Source organism: Acomys minous, assembly GCF_964271855.1.
Source record: "Acomys minous genome assembly, chromosome: 6".
Lineage (NCBI taxonomy): Eukaryota > Metazoa > Chordata > Mammalia > Rodentia > Muridae > Acomys > Acomys minous.
Window position 1 is genome coordinate 104,215,799 of NC_140487.1, and position 15,115 is coordinate 104,230,913.

General features: G+C 48.6%; 1 protein-coding gene across 3 annotated transcripts in view; it reads left to right on the plus strand.

Moving 5' to 3' along the window:
* Positions 1 to 15,115, plus strand: part of CSMD2 (CUB and Sushi multiple domains 2) — a 573,432-nt gene that overhangs the window by 364,459 nt on the left and 193,858 nt on the right. For all 3 annotated transcript variants that reach the window (XM_084784630.1, XM_084784631.1, XM_084784632.1), the window contains 2 exons: positions 4,832 to 5,158; positions 7,896 to 8,090. In XM_084784630.1, the coding sequence (XP_084640756.1) occupies positions 4,832 to 5,158; positions 7,896 to 8,090 (522 nt within the window). The remainder of the gene's footprint in view (positions 1 to 4,831; positions 5,159 to 7,895; positions 8,091 to 15,115) is intronic.

Here is a 15,115-nt window from a genome sequence, read left to right on the forward strand (position 1 = left end):
CTAAGCCCCAGCTGCTATTTAATATCACACCCGATGTCTGCACCCCTTTCACTATTCGAATAGGAATATTTGAGGGACCCAAGCATTGGTGAACTCTTCCAGAGCAAAGGCTGAGTTGCCCTTCATGCCCGGCTAACTGTTGAGGGTCTCTTTGTCTTAGGAGTGCGTCTCATCCCCAGTTGAGGGATTTGTCTTACTAGCAGGTAAACCTGTGTGCATTTGTTGTTATAAATTACATATTATCTTCCTTTTAAAGCATCCTGCTTTGCATTTCCTCTCTTTAAACATCCACAGTTTTTCCTTTGAATTCCATTTTTTTTTCTTTCTAAATTGACTGCTTTGCTTTCTCCCCTTTTGGTAATTTTGAAGATAAGCTACTTCATATTCTATTACTAATTACACTTAACATCTTTAAATACATGCTCTAACCTATATTTCTCTAATTAACCACAGAAACTATAAAACAGACTTTCTTGCAAGATGAGGAAATTAGCATATCTCCCCGCTCCACCTTTCCCCAGGATATCAGTAGAATCTGAAATATGGTACCCAAGGGTTCCAACTGGAATGATGTTGTATGTGTTCTCTTCCAAGGAACATTTGTTACATTCACGTTCCGTTTTACAGCCACCTTCATAGCCGTTATCCAGATTCATTACTGTATTTGTTCTTTGCTGACTTTTTATTTTTTTATGAACCACGACTTTCTGTTACTCGAATGCTTCATTTTGATTCATCTTCGTTGCATAGAAAAATCCCTCCGAGTAACATTTGTGACATTTACATGACCATTGGATTCCCTGAAACCTTAATATCTGAGAGCAGACTTCTGTCATCCTGCCTCTGACAGTTCAGCTGGATCCCACCCTACGTTACTTGAGTCTATGTCTGTGCCGCCATTAAGGGAAATACCTGGAGGGTCACGCCGCACTATTTTCTCTAGGCTCCTGAGTTGACTCAAGTGTCCATCCACTTCCACAGAATTTGGTCAATTCAGTTGCCTGAGTTTTAGAATGGGACGGCTCGTGATGTTGACATCCTCGTGCCACCTTCTCAGGGCCTATGATGCTCAGTTAGTCATCCAGTAAGCATTAATTGAGCACTTACTGTGTGCCAGGTGCTATGAGAGCCATTAGAAGTTCAAGTGGACAAGATTTCTGCTTTCAGAATGATCTTCTGGGGGGAGGGGTATGTGTTGGAGTGACAAGGGCCTGTCGATAGTGCACTGACCAAGTGACATGATGTTTGGCAAGATAAGGAACAGTGTCATATATAGCTGCTGTCAGGGTCCCAAATGGTACCCCTTTCTTAGGGCTGGGGATGTATCTCAAGGGTTGCATGATTGTTTAGCATGTAAGGGGTCCTCGGTTCACTTCCCAATACCATGGGGGGGAAACAAGGCAAAATGGTGCCTTTGCATCAAGATTCAGTGTCGACGTGGTAATGCCAGGCCCAAGTGCTAGGAGCTAAAGTCTTACAGGAAATCTGTTTATGCACGTGCTTCCTGTGCCTCAGCTCGTCTTCGGTCAGAAACCATGGCGGTTCTGTCTTCTGCCCATCTTAGACGTCTTTAGCAGGCCACGTGACTGTCTCCTGTCTGTCTTGAAGGCCTTTCTGTATCCTTCGTACGATACTCCATCTGGACCCAGCCAGATCTAGAGCCAGCATGGCTTTGCGTGGACATCTCTGTCTAGCCTAATTTAGTACTGACATGCCTGGGTAGTCAGGTAGCCCCTGCAGATGGGAGGAGCTTCCCCAAGGACTCCGCCGGCCGACTCGGACCCTCAGACATTCTTTGTTTCCTACCGGAAGACGGTGTAAAGGAGTGGCTCTGAGCTTCCTTCCCAGAATCAGAATGCTTAGACGGAAATTTGGCACTGCCATTCCCAGGCCGTTGTGACGTGGTTGGCAAGCCACTTACCCTCTCTGTGCCTCGGAGTCTTCGTTTCTAAGTGAGATTAGTAATAGCGCCTACCCCTGTGGTGTTTCTGTGGTAGTTAAACTGAGTCTTTGATGGAAGAGCAGAGAGCAGTATCTATACTTAGTAAATGCTCAATAATAGATAAGAATCACTACCTTCAGGTACTGCCTAAAAGTGTTTCTGTGTCCTTCTCTCCCCTTGGCTCAGATTCTTTCTAGACTTAAGCAATAGTGTGATTGCAAGGATGAGCTAGCTGGCTGGGTCCTGGGGTCCTGGCCTCTTTTGCCGCATTGAACAGGAGGCCTTCCAGCAGAGGCTGGAACGGAAGTACCTCTTTCAGAAAAGAACGTGGGTGGCACAAGCAGAACCAGTGTGAGACTCTACATCAAGAGCCTGCACTTTGTGTGTGTTTGTTTTCTTTTAAGTTTAGCAAACATATCTTGCCAGGCGTGGTGGCATACGCCTTTAATCCCAGCACTCAGGAGGCAGAGGCAGGTGGCTCACTGTGAGTTTGAGGCCAGCCTGATATACAAAGCAAGTCCCGGACAGCCAAGGCTAACACAGAGAGACCCTGTCTCAAAAAAACAAAAAACAAAACAAAACAAAAAGAGCAAACATATCTTTATTTTAGTTACTTACTTACTAACTTAATTACTTATTTACTATGGTTGTTTGAGAGAGGGTCTCTCTGTGTAGCCCTGGCTGCCCTGGAACATTCTCTGTAGACCAGGCTGGCCTTGAACTCAGAGATCTGCCCGCCCCTGCCTCTGCATGTGCCAGTAACTCAAATATATATCCATTCAGTATTATTTGTGTGTGTATGTGTGTGTGTGTGTGTGTGTGTGTGTGTGTGTGTGTGTGTGTGTGTTTCTGTGTAGTGGTATATTCCTGAGTGGGCGTGCATACACATGCATATGTGTATGTGTGTGTATATATATTATATATATGCATATATATACGCACATGTGCATATATACCTGCCTTGCTGTTTGAGGCAGGATCTCTCCCTGGGAGCTGGAACTCCTTGATTAGGCTGGGTTGGCTGGACACTAAACTCCAAAAGCTATCCTCTCTTCTCCTCCCCAGTGCTGGGATTCCAGACACATACCACCACACCCTGGGTGCTAGGGATCACACCTGTGCCCTATGAGACCATGTTCACCAACTGAGACCCCACCCCCAGAACCTCTTAAGTATCAACGTCGTTAACACCATGCATCAATACCAATGTTTAAAGGGGGCTTGCACAGGGCTTTGTATTCCTTGTTACCTCTTTGTAGCTCTGTTTGTTTATAGTGAGCCTGCTCTGTTCCTGCAGCCACAAAAATTAAAGGTAATTTCATGTGGAAAGAAGTCACCCAGAAACCTACAACCCTAATACAGTTTTTATTTGGGGACCCTGACCAACCTTTACCCATATATAAACAAGCATTTAATAGCTATCATCAAGAGTACACGTATAATTTTATGACCTACTATTTTGCTTAAAACGATAGTTAACACTCTTTCTGCAGGGTCGTATTTATCACTTTAATGATTGCCTTCAAACCGTACCGCATTAAAGGCTATAATTTACTTCCCTTTATTGGACTGACATATAGGTGGATGGCATTTTTCCCCCTGTGATAGAATTATGTCACTATCAACTTCTTTGTCTCCGTGTCGCGTTTTCTTTTGAATCAGTTCCTAGAGATTATGAGTCGGAGTGTTTGAGTGGCCTATGGCTCTTACTATGAAATCATACACTCCCTTCCAAAAGATGGCCTCAACCTGAGTCGGCTGCGTGCAGTGCGTGCGTGCGTGCGTGCGTGCGTGCGTGCGTGCGTGCGTGTGTGCGTGCGTGCGTGCGTGCGTGCGTGCGTGTGTGTGTGTGTGTGTGTGTGTGAGCGAGCGCCTATACAGCCCCAGCGGGGTTGAGCTGTATGATTGCTTTCTTTATGCTTTCTCTAGTAGTGTGCCCTACATTTTCACTGCGACTCTACTTTCTTATTTGAATCCTCCAAGTGCCCTCTCTTTGCTCAACTTGGGGGTAGTCCTAGAGTAACGGGAAAACTTCTACTCAGTAACGATGTGTTTCCCATAGCATAGCTGTTGCTGTTCTTTTTACTCTTCCATCCTGCCATTTTCCTTTTAAACTTCGGTTTAGTGTGTTGGTTTGCTTTCCCATGCATTGCAGTGCTCTTCCCCCCAACCTCCTGGTAGGGTCTGGTTAGGACCGGCAGGAGGATAGCCGAAGGCTTCCGGAAGAATGGATGCTTGGTGTGTAGTGGGGACAGATGACAGGATGTGGGCAGAACATCTAAAACGCCATCACAGGTCCCTACCCTGTTCTTCGAAGGCTTTGGCCTCTAAAAGATGGCGCCCACTAGCATAGTGTGGCTGTAGTTTGAAGGGGTTAAGAGTCCCTGTGGATCTGACACAAATCATCTCCCATCAGAGACATTTACAGGGAAGAAATGGGCATGGCGCCTCTCTATCGGGAGATTGTCACCTCTGCATCACTAAGCCATGGCCTTTCCTGCTGCAGACAAAGCCCAGAAGGCTCAGGGCTGTGCCTCTTGGAGTCTGCTTGAATGACAGTTTCTTTCCCAGCCACAAGGGACCAAAGGGCAGGGAGAGCTGCCCAGGGTGGGCACGTTGAAGGGAGAGAGACTGATAGAAAACCAACCCCATCGTATCTGCCTTCTGCCAAAGGGACACTTCAGTGCTATACCCAGCATGGAACCCAGCATGCCTCTGGCCTACAGCCTCGAGCCCAGCCAGTCCAGCCCAACCCTGGTGTCGTCCATTCTTTCTATTTCACTGAAGACTAAGAAAATGTTCCCAGTGTCAACCCTCGGGGTGGCGGGGAGGGGCTGAAACACATGGGAGGATACTTCCTGACCTCCCCTGCTCTGTCTTTCCTTTCAGTTTCCTGCTTCTTCAACTTCACCAGTCCCTCTGGGATCGTCCTGTCTCCCAACTACCCCGAGGACTACGGCAACCATCTCCACTGCGTCTGGCTTATCCTGGCCCGGCCTGAGAGCCGCATCCACCTGGCCTTCAACGACATTGACGTGGAGCCCCAGTTTGATTTCCTAGTTATTAAAGACGGCGCCACCGCTGAGGCCCCGGTCCTCGGCACCTTCTCAGGAAATCAGCTGCCCCCCTCCGTCACCAGCAGTGGCCACGTGGCCCGTCTAGAGTTCCAGACTGACCACTCCACGGGGAAGAGGGGGTTCAACATCACCTTTACCAGTAAGTGCTCCCTCTGTCACCAGCATCACCTCTCCCTGTGAGTCCTCCCTCTGCCACAGTTGAGATACAGACCACTTCTACTGAGAGAGTGGCTGAAGACGGTCCCATGGAGGATCATCCACGCAGTGGACTAGCTCCAAAGCATGTCTTGCTGCTGGCTCAGGCATAGAGCTCCCAGCTCACAGCTCACAGCTCACAGCTCACAGCTCACAGCTCCCAGCTCACAGCTCACAGCTCACAGCTCACAGCTCACAGCTCACAGCTCACAGCTCACAGCTCACAGCTCACAGCTCACAGGAAGAAGCGTAGAGCTGTCTTCTGGGCCAACTACGCATTTCTGAGGTGTCACAACCCATTGTTTCCATAAATATCGCAAAGGGCATAAAGAAGCCCAGATTTTTCCAGCTTCTCCTCTCAGTGAGAAGCAGAGAGCCTCTAGGGAAGAAAGTCCCTCGAGGCCTCTCGTCAGCTCCCCACCCCTAAATCCCCAAACCCCCAATGCTGCTTCCTGTTGACCGCTGTTCTACAGTGTGTCTTGCCCGAGTCCCGGTCCGATAATCAAAGCAAAAGCAAAGGCCTTTAGCTGTGTCTCCATGACTAGTCCCACAGGCTTATTGCAGCCACACTTACGTCATCTCCCACAGTCCCACAGCCCGTCTCATGGCCAGCCTGGGAGTTGTCCCTTCAGTCTCCATCCCGAGCCCACTTTCCAGAAGTGAGCCTGAAGCTCCGCGGTGGTTTTGTCACCGTTTCTGTGTCTCCTGGATTCAGTGGACTCGGGAGAGGCAGGACCCGGCAACGGCAAGCTTCCGGGGAGCAACAATCCATTACGAGGTCACAGGAAGCAAGAAACCCAGTGAACTTGGCTGTGAGTGAGAGTTGAGAGAGACGGAAGCTGAGGCTGGGGCTGCTGGCCTATCAGCCGGCTCCTTTCCATGGGACGGGAGAGTCAGGCTCCTGTACAAGCTCCTCCGCCCACCCCCTATTCCACGCCTCCCACCCCCAACACAGGAAGTGCTCTTCAGCTGCTCATCCATCTCACGCTTTTTGACAGAACATCTCTCCTCCCAGCTCCAGCTTCTACCCTTGTCACAAAAGCCTTGTCCCTTGTCTCAACTGCCCTCAGCAATGAGGAGGCTGCGGGAGAGGCCATTGGTAACCCACGCTGGAGAGGCCCCATTCATCACTGGAAAAATCAACCCACCTGGGGTACCTCGTCACCAGGATGCTCCTGTCCCAGAGACCTAGAGACAGACGGAAGTAGAAGGGCTTTCTCTCTCTCTCCACAGCGTGCTGGTGTGACCCTGAGGGCTCTGGCCTTTAGCTTCTCTAGTCTCCTACCCACATACCATGAGGCCAGGAGGACTAGGCAGGAACACATATGTTACTTATCTTCCCAGGCCCTTGCATGCTCTCAGCTGTCGGAAAGAGCGCCGCGGAGGTGTGCACACAGGCGTGCAGAGATGTATGCATGCATGTATGTGCATGTGTACATATATGTGACTGGTAGGGTTTTAACTCCCAAGCCCCAAGCTCCACTCAGCTCTCAGTGTCGACTTTATGGTCCTACTTCCTAATAAAGATGAGTGGGAGATGGGATCTAGGCTGACCTAGACCTTGTGTTTCACAGACAAGTGTGTGGAGTTTCAGCCCTGCCTGTGCTAAATCAACAGTTTTCATGCCAGAGGCCTGGAAACTGGCCTTCCTTAAACAGCATAGTCGTGCAGCCAGGGAGCCTAGCACCTAGCATGCATGAGGCCTAGCTTCCCAGACAACACCTGGGGGAGGAAGACCAGGTAGAGATGATGGAGGAAGGGGGTCTCCCTTCAAGCAGGGGCAGGGACGGGGAGCCCCTTGGGGGATGGGGACTCCCACTCAGGAAATACACACCGACACTGAGCCCTCGCTCATCACGCTCTTCTCAGCTGTCATTTTATTTCCACCTCTGAGTGACCCTGCAGGAGACGCGCAATCCTCATTTCATAGGAAACTGAGGCTCAGGGAACAGTATGACAAAAATGGTCCAGGACCACATACTAAGAAGAAGAGGCAAGGTCCCACATCGCTCACAGTGTCCTCTTCTTTTTCTTTTTCCCGGCTCACTCACCACGTTATTAGTTGCCTGGCAGAATTGAGAGGCAGCCCCGGCACGAGGCAAGGACAAAAAGGCAACGGCTTCTGACAGGGCTAATTCCAGGGCACCTACTTTGTGCTGCGTGGTGTCTATTAGTGTCACAGGACAGGGAGCCAGCTTCCCCGCCCCCCACCCCCCACCCCGGCCAACCCCGCAGCACACATGATCCCTTAACCATCTGAGATTTAGGGAGCATGGAATGGATTTGACAATGAAAAGACAGGCCTGCCCCTTAGCTGCAAGGAGCCTCAGTTTCCCCTCTGGTAAAGGAGAGTAATCATATCTCCGTGATAGAGTTTTGATGTGATGTAGCTAGCTGCCATGAGATACACAGCTTACTGCCCAATCTGTCAGCATGCCTTAGAATGAAGTGTTCAAACAGGCTGACGATCAAGTTTAATGTGTGTCTGTTTTGTGCCTGGTGGGTTCTCTCTGTCATAACCACAGGGTCCCAGGTTCTGGGACACCTAGCATCCTTTCCAGCATGCCAAGTTCTTGAGGAAGCGTGGAGGTCTGAGGCTGACAAGCAACAGCTCATTTTTCCTTGGTGGTTCATCTATGTACCATGTCAGTGTAATCACGGCCTGGATCTCCCTTCCTCAGCCTTCCGACACAACGAGTGCCCAGATCCTGGCGTTCCGGTTAACGGCAAGCGGTTTGGTGACAGCCTGCAGCTGGGCAGCTCCATCTCCTTCCTGTGTGACGAAGGCTTCCTTGGGACGCAGGGCTCTGAGACCATCACCTGTGTTCTGAAGGAGGGCAGCGTGGTGTGGAACAGCGCCGTGCTGCGCTGTGAAGGTGAGTGAGTGCCCACGGCCTAGGACAAGAGGCCGTCAAACCTGAGAGGCTGGGGAGAGGAAAGGAAGTGGCTCCAGCCACTGCGGTCCATCTCTGCATCCATCCATGCTCTCCTCCAATGACCCAGCGCCTCTCCTTGCTATCATGCTGGGATGAAAGGCCTGATGGGAATGCTTTGGCTGGGGATTTGAATCGTGACCACCAATTAAACTGAAAAAAAAAAAAAAGCCTGCTTCTGGAATACCAGCCATCAAAATATAAGTTCTTTCAGCTCAAAGCTATGGCAGGGAGAGAAGCTGGGTTTCTGGTTCCTGTCCAGATGAGTCTGCAGCCCCACACACAGGGATGCCAGCACTCTTGGGTTAGCCCTCTCAAGGCTGCCTGTCATCCTTCCTTCCACGTGTTCATCCCTCTCACTCCCGGGCTCTCCCTGTTCCCTCAGCTGTGCCCCCTGTTAAATGCTGCCTTCATATCCTATGGTCGCTCTCCAGGTGATGGAGAGCAGGCCAATTAGAAGACGCGTGGCTCTTAGCAAGTGCTAGCCTCGCCACAGCATCTGCCCAAGCCCTGCCTTGTGTCTCAGGGCAGCTTTGAAACTTCCCAGACCAGCGTTTGGTCCAGCAGCAGACGGCAGAGATTTCAAACACAGATTACGCCTCCTCAGGACAGGGGTCATGTCATGTCTGTGTACCAAGCACGGTGCTTGGCACAGAATCAGCCCTCAGAAAGACTTAATAGACAGATAAGCGCCTGGCACGGAATCAGTGCTCAGTAAGACTCTCAAAGGGGCGGTAAGAGCAGCGGTGCTGTTTGGCCAGGCAGGGGCTGTGGGTTTTGAGAGCACAGGGTTGCTTCCTCTTGTCTCCTGTGATAGACATAGGATGGAGACCTCAGAGGCCCGCCTGCTTACCCAGACCCCATCCCACAAGTGACAGGCCCTGGGGGGATGAAGAGAGGAAGACCTTTGCTTCCTGGCCCTGGGAGATGAAAAGAGGTGGAGCTTTGCCTCCCCGCTGACAGGTGCATGTGTGAGATAGGAGGGGCCACCCGGAGGCCACTGGACCAGCCACTTTTCTTCTTGAGCCTCTAGTTTTCCAACTGAAAAAGCAGAAGAGATGGGAGGAGGATGAAAGAGAAGCCGTCTTTCAAGGGCTGCACAGCACTCCTCAGTATCCACTGTGCTCCTCTCGGTGTGTGGGCTCCAGGAGGGTAGGACACCGTCCTGGCCCACAGCCTCACAGCTGCCAGGTGCCCGACACTTGATCCACGCTCAGTCAGTGCTGCTTGATGAATGAATGGTGGGTAGATGAATGGATGACGTCTTAGCCAGCCACACGCGCCCCATGAGGAATGTGCCATTGGCAGACCTAACCTCTCCACCTTACAGCCAACCAGTCAGGCCACCTTGGGAAAGCCATATAGCCCTTCTGTGCCTCAGTTGCCCCATCTGTAAAGAACAGGTGACTCAGGACCCTCTCAACTAAGCTGTCATAAGTATGGCTGGCAGACAGAGGACGTTCTGTATGTGTGGCAGTTGCTATTTCTTCAGACTTGATTTTGATCATTTCTTCATCGGACCAATCAGATCAGCATTGCCTTCCCTTTGGGGTAAAATTTTATGCTTAAGAACGTCAGCATTAAAGCCTTAGAGTGGGAGAGAAAGCCGAGGCCCAGGAACCTGCCCTCACCCCTTTGTTCCTTCCTTCCATCTGTGCCTGGTGAGACCCCAGCTTCTTGATCAACGTCTTTGTCTCTATTTTTTTTTTCAGGGTATTTTTTAAAATTAAGCATCCCCACCTGGTGGACAATTAAATGCAGACACTAATGGTCTTTTAGACATTCCTTTAATACATTCTGAGAGCCACTCCAGTTTGGGAAGGCTGTCATAGGATAAAGGTGGGAAGGAAATGGCTTCTAAATTTAGGAAGGAGGAAGAGCGTCACCTGCAGAGCCGAAGGCAGGAGTGGACAAAGGTTTTCTTAAAGGACCAGAGAGGGGATATCTTCAATCTCGTGGACCCTAAAGTCTCTCTCTACTCAACTCCATCGCTGCCACTCAAAAGCAGCCAGAGGCTGCGCGTGACTGACCAGGCTGGGTGTGGCCAGCAGCAGTTGCCTGTAGTTGTTTGTGTTGTTGAAAAGTCAGAACTATCCTAAGAAATGCTTTCAGGTACAGGAAGCTGCTTCCTAGGGATACCCAGATGTCCCTCATGTTCAGCTCTTCAGATGTCCCTCATGTTCAGCTCTTCAGTGTACATGTTTCAAGGAAGAACCAAAAAGCCCCGGCCTTCTGTGACAGGTGTTAGGCAGGTGTCACCTAATTTCGGCCTGTCAGCACCCCTGGGAAGTGGGTGGAGTCATTGTCCCCACTGATGCCCAGGAAGAGGAGTCACCTGACCAGCACCCGTCCCAGCTTGTAAGGGATGGTGCCAGAGTCCGCATCCGATTCTGGGCTGTCCTTTTAGGATTGTCTCACTACAGAGACTATAATATCAAACGTCTTTATGAAAGACTTCAAAGTATTCACATCGAGAACAAAAAGCAGGTTTCCTACCTTTCACATCCCAGTGGGAAATTAAAACAAAAGGAAGCATACTGCCTGTCGCCAAAGACAAGTCTGAGAACCTGGAAACATAAAGAAGTGACAGCCGTGAGACAAATGTATCAGTTATGACAATAAAAGCAATTAAACTCCCCATTAAAAACAAAGACTCTCAGACTGGACTCAGGAAAACATTCAGGCTCACAGAATTACACTGAAAAAAAAAAAAGAGCTCAGTGCTGTCTGGCGAATACTTTCATATTTCTGTTTTTAAAAGAGGCTATCGTAAAAGTTTCAAGCCATGTCTGAGTGTAATTTTCTTTTAAAGTTCAAAAAAGGTAAAGCGCATTTCCTATGGGAAAAATTTTTTTTGTTTAAGAGTTTGCCGCAGCAGCTGGAGAGGTGTCTCAGGCAGCAAAGAGCTTGTGACGTAAGCAGGGCCTGAGTTCAGATCTGGAGTCAAAAACTGGGCCTTGACCACGGGGTCCTGCTGCCCGGGTAGCTGAGCTTACGACTAGGATTTCGCTCCTTCCCAAATGCTTGGCAAGCATCTTCTTTGTGCCGGGCACTGGGTTAGGCCTGGGGTCTCTCCTCTGTCCTGTTGCAGAGCCTTTGCCCCCTAATCAGGAGAGGATTCTTCCTTCCCTTTCAGGACCAAGTTTTAGCCTGCTGAGCTCAGGTTATGTGCGCACTTGTTTCCCAGCTGCCACTACACTCTGGGATGAAATTCCAGCGTGATGCTGTATCCTTAGGGAAAGTCTGATATATGGCTGTGATAAAAGAGCACCTATGTGAGAATGTTAAAGTGGCTTTCTAGGCCAAGCGTTAGGATGGACTGACAGGTCCCAAGTCACTTATTAATCTCAGGGAGTTTATCCCTACTTCCTGTGAGTTCTTTTTATTTCAACTAAATCATGCATAACAAGACATCTCTTGCTCTCTGAATTTGTGTGTGAATGATGTGTGTGTGGGGGCATGTGCAAGCCTGCATGCATGTCTACAAATGCGTGTATGTATATGTGTGAGAGTGCACATGTGTGTGCATGCGTGAGTGTGGGTTGTGTGTACATGTGCATGATCACACGCATACATGGGGACAAGAAGACAGCCTAAAAGTGTTCCTCAGGAGCCACATACCTTGGTTTTTTTTGTTTTGCTTTGTTTTGTTTTTTAGACAGTCTCTCACATACCAGAGGTCAGGTGCTGCTTCTCAAGAGCTGTTTTACTGGACAGAATCTCTCACCAGGGCTTACCAATTAGGCTGGGTTAGCTGGCCAATAGAGTCCCAGCTTTTGAGGTGTATGCCGGGGCTTGAACTCAGGTCCTTGGGTTGACTGAGCTGTCTCCCAGCCTTTGGGATTCTGAATTGTGCTGTTCACTTCCCTGAGTGGCTGGTTAACATGATCCCCTCTCTCTTGTGTTTCCTGAGGTGGCACTGAGATCTAGATGCTTAGTAAGACTTGGATTCCTTTGTTTGTTTTTTTGCTAACTACCAGACCATTTAATAGGCAGGGCTTTGAGTCTCCATAAAAAAGCCCCTAATGTCCTACTGCCTGTCTTCCGGGACATCAGGAGCTGCCTGAGATCTCAGCCTGGAGACAGCAAACTGGCAGCGCCTCGCTGTTTCATCCCTCATAAGCTGGAATACTTGAAGAAGATATGTCTTATGTTAAGATAATAGTTTAAAAAGGAAATATCAAAGAATTATTTTCTTTTATGTATTTGTATTCTTCACATATTAGTAAGTGGACCCCCCCTAACATCTTCCAAAGTCGGATCTTTTTAAAATATCACCAGAGGCTGGTGGATGTACCGTTCTCATTCTAACTGATGTTCACTTGGCAACAGGAGCACTTTGACGATGGCCCAGCCTCTTCTTGGACATTTTCTGCCCCTGACCTAGAATCAATTGTTTTCTCTAAGGCACCTTTTAGTACAAATTGATGTTTAGAATCTAGAGTACTAAAGAGTGTTTATTCCTGTTGACTTGCCCCGTGTCTGTAAGCCTTTTCAGTGAGCGCAGCCGAGAAATGCTTTGTCAAAGAAAACGCGCGTGGGCTCATTTCACTCCAAATAATGAAGCTTTTATCTTTTAACCTTAGCTTCCTTGATATCGTATTCGCCTGTCCTTTCACTCTTGCTCAAGTTTGGAAGTCCCACGCCACACCATCATGGCTTCCCATGTTGGGATGCACACCCAGGGCTCTCGGGGTAGCAAAGACAGTGCTATGAACATGCTTGCCTAAATTGCCTCATCCATCATCATCATCATCATCATCATCATCATCATCATTGCCATCATTGTCATTGTCGTCATCCCTCTCTTTAGAGCCTCATGTCCTCAGAGGCATGGGCTATCAAATGACTATCCTTTAAAGTCTCTTTACGTTCTTACACATAAGTACACAATATAGTTCTGTATTCAGTTTAAGTTTTTAGAAATTGCACATCAAATTTAATCATTTTTAATTACGCAAAGTGATTATGTAGTTCCAGAGTTAAATAAATCTGCCAAAAAAAAAAACTGTATAGTCGGAGAAAGTGAATTGGGAGTGTATCTCTTCTTCCGTGGAGAATGCCCCTCAGTCTCAATTTATCTGCTCATCGATTGCTCATCTGAGTGGGTCCTAACACTTTAATAGCAGTTTTAACTTTTTAAAAGTTTTACTCTTACTTCTCAATTGTGTGTATGCATATGCATGTCCGTGTGTGGCTATGTGCATGTGAGTGTGCAGGTGCCTGTAGAGGCCAGCAGAAGGTGCTAGATCCACTGGAGCTGGAGTTAATGGGTGATCATGAGCTATGCTCTCCTCCCTGCCCCCGCCCCCTCCCCCCACCCATGGGTGTTGGGACCTGAACTCGAGTCTTCCGCAAGAGCAGTACTTACTCTTAACCACCACCGAGCCATCTCCCTAGCTCCTAACTTAACTTTCATATTACCCCTCTTCTTTAGGTAGATAGAATCAAGGGGCATCTGCGCTCACATGTACACAGATGTACTACATTCATTTAGTAAAAAAAAAAAAAAAAAAAAAAAAAAAAAATTTAAAAGTTAAATGAGTTTTAAAGTGCTAGTTCCCACTCAGATGAGTCGCAGAATAAGTATGATGTTGTTTATCTAAGTGATGCTCAGAAGCTGAGCTGCTAAAGAGGCGTCGCATCTAGGACCCCTCCTCTCTAGATCCCGCCAGTCTTGGGCCACTCTGGAATAGACAAGTAACAGAATTCAGGATTGAAAAGAGAAGTCAGTTGGCCACCGCATGTGCTCAAGACGAGATGAGCCGCGAAAGCAGTAATAGCAGACCAGAGAAAAACCAGGACGCGGGCGCCACCAAAGGAAGGAATTAAATCTGAGACAGAGCTACATTTATGTCTGTAGCCAGGGAGTGCAACTCAGTTCCTGGAAACTGAACAGGAAGGTCAGCATCAGCAGCCGGAGAAGCTAGGCCTGGAGTGATTGACAGCCTGGACTCAGACCCTGTGTTACAGTGGCCGGCACATCTCTCCCCACTTTTGAGGTCTCACGCCTGCGCTGAAGGAGGTGACCCAAGTGAGATGATGGATGGGTTCGGAAAGCCAGGGCTACAGAAGTGATCGTACATGTGTGCGATTTAGTTCTTGATGTTTTATATAGACGCCATCTAATTACTTCATTTCTCTAAGCTTCCACTCACAGAAATCAGAGCAGTAATCCCCTTCTATAGAATGAACGTAATAACGTATGTGCCTTGTTGCTTTGCTGTTTTCACAAGGATAATCCATATTAAGCCCCGGCACCTGGCAAGCGCTGGGTACCCTCCAGCTCGGTTCTGACTGTATGACGGTAGCGTGCTCTGTGCTGCAGGAGGATTTGGAGACAGAGGTCTTCAGGTTAAATCTCAGCTCTGGCTTTATTAGCTTAACATCCTTTATCTGGGGCCTTAACCTACTTGGCCTTGGTTACCTCCTTTGTAAAATGGGGATAATAACTTTATTAACCATGCTTTGGACGACATAATAAGGCATCAGGAGGCACTGGCACCTCTTCCTGCTGTCATCCCTTTTGTTGTTTTCTTTGTTAATTAAATATCCTAATACACTTTTCTATTAAGAGTATCTCAGCTGAGGCTGAAGAGATGGCTCAGCAGTTAACAGCACTTGATGCTGGTCCAGAGGACCCAGTTCAATTCCCACCTTCCACACAGCGCCTCACAGCCACCTGTGACTCCAGTTATAGGAGATACGGAACTCTCTTCTGGCTTCTTCAGGCACTTGGTACACACATGATGCACAGGCATACACACAAGGAAACCACTCAGGCACATAAAACAATATGATATCATTCAATGTTCTTAGAAAAAGACTCTCTGGACTGAGACTGCGCCTCAGGTGGCATATTGCTTGCCTAGCATGTGCAGACCCCTGGGTTTGACCCCCAGCAGTGCATAAACTGTGCGTGTGCAGCTGCATGCCTGTGACTCCAGCATTCTGGAGGTAGAGGCAGG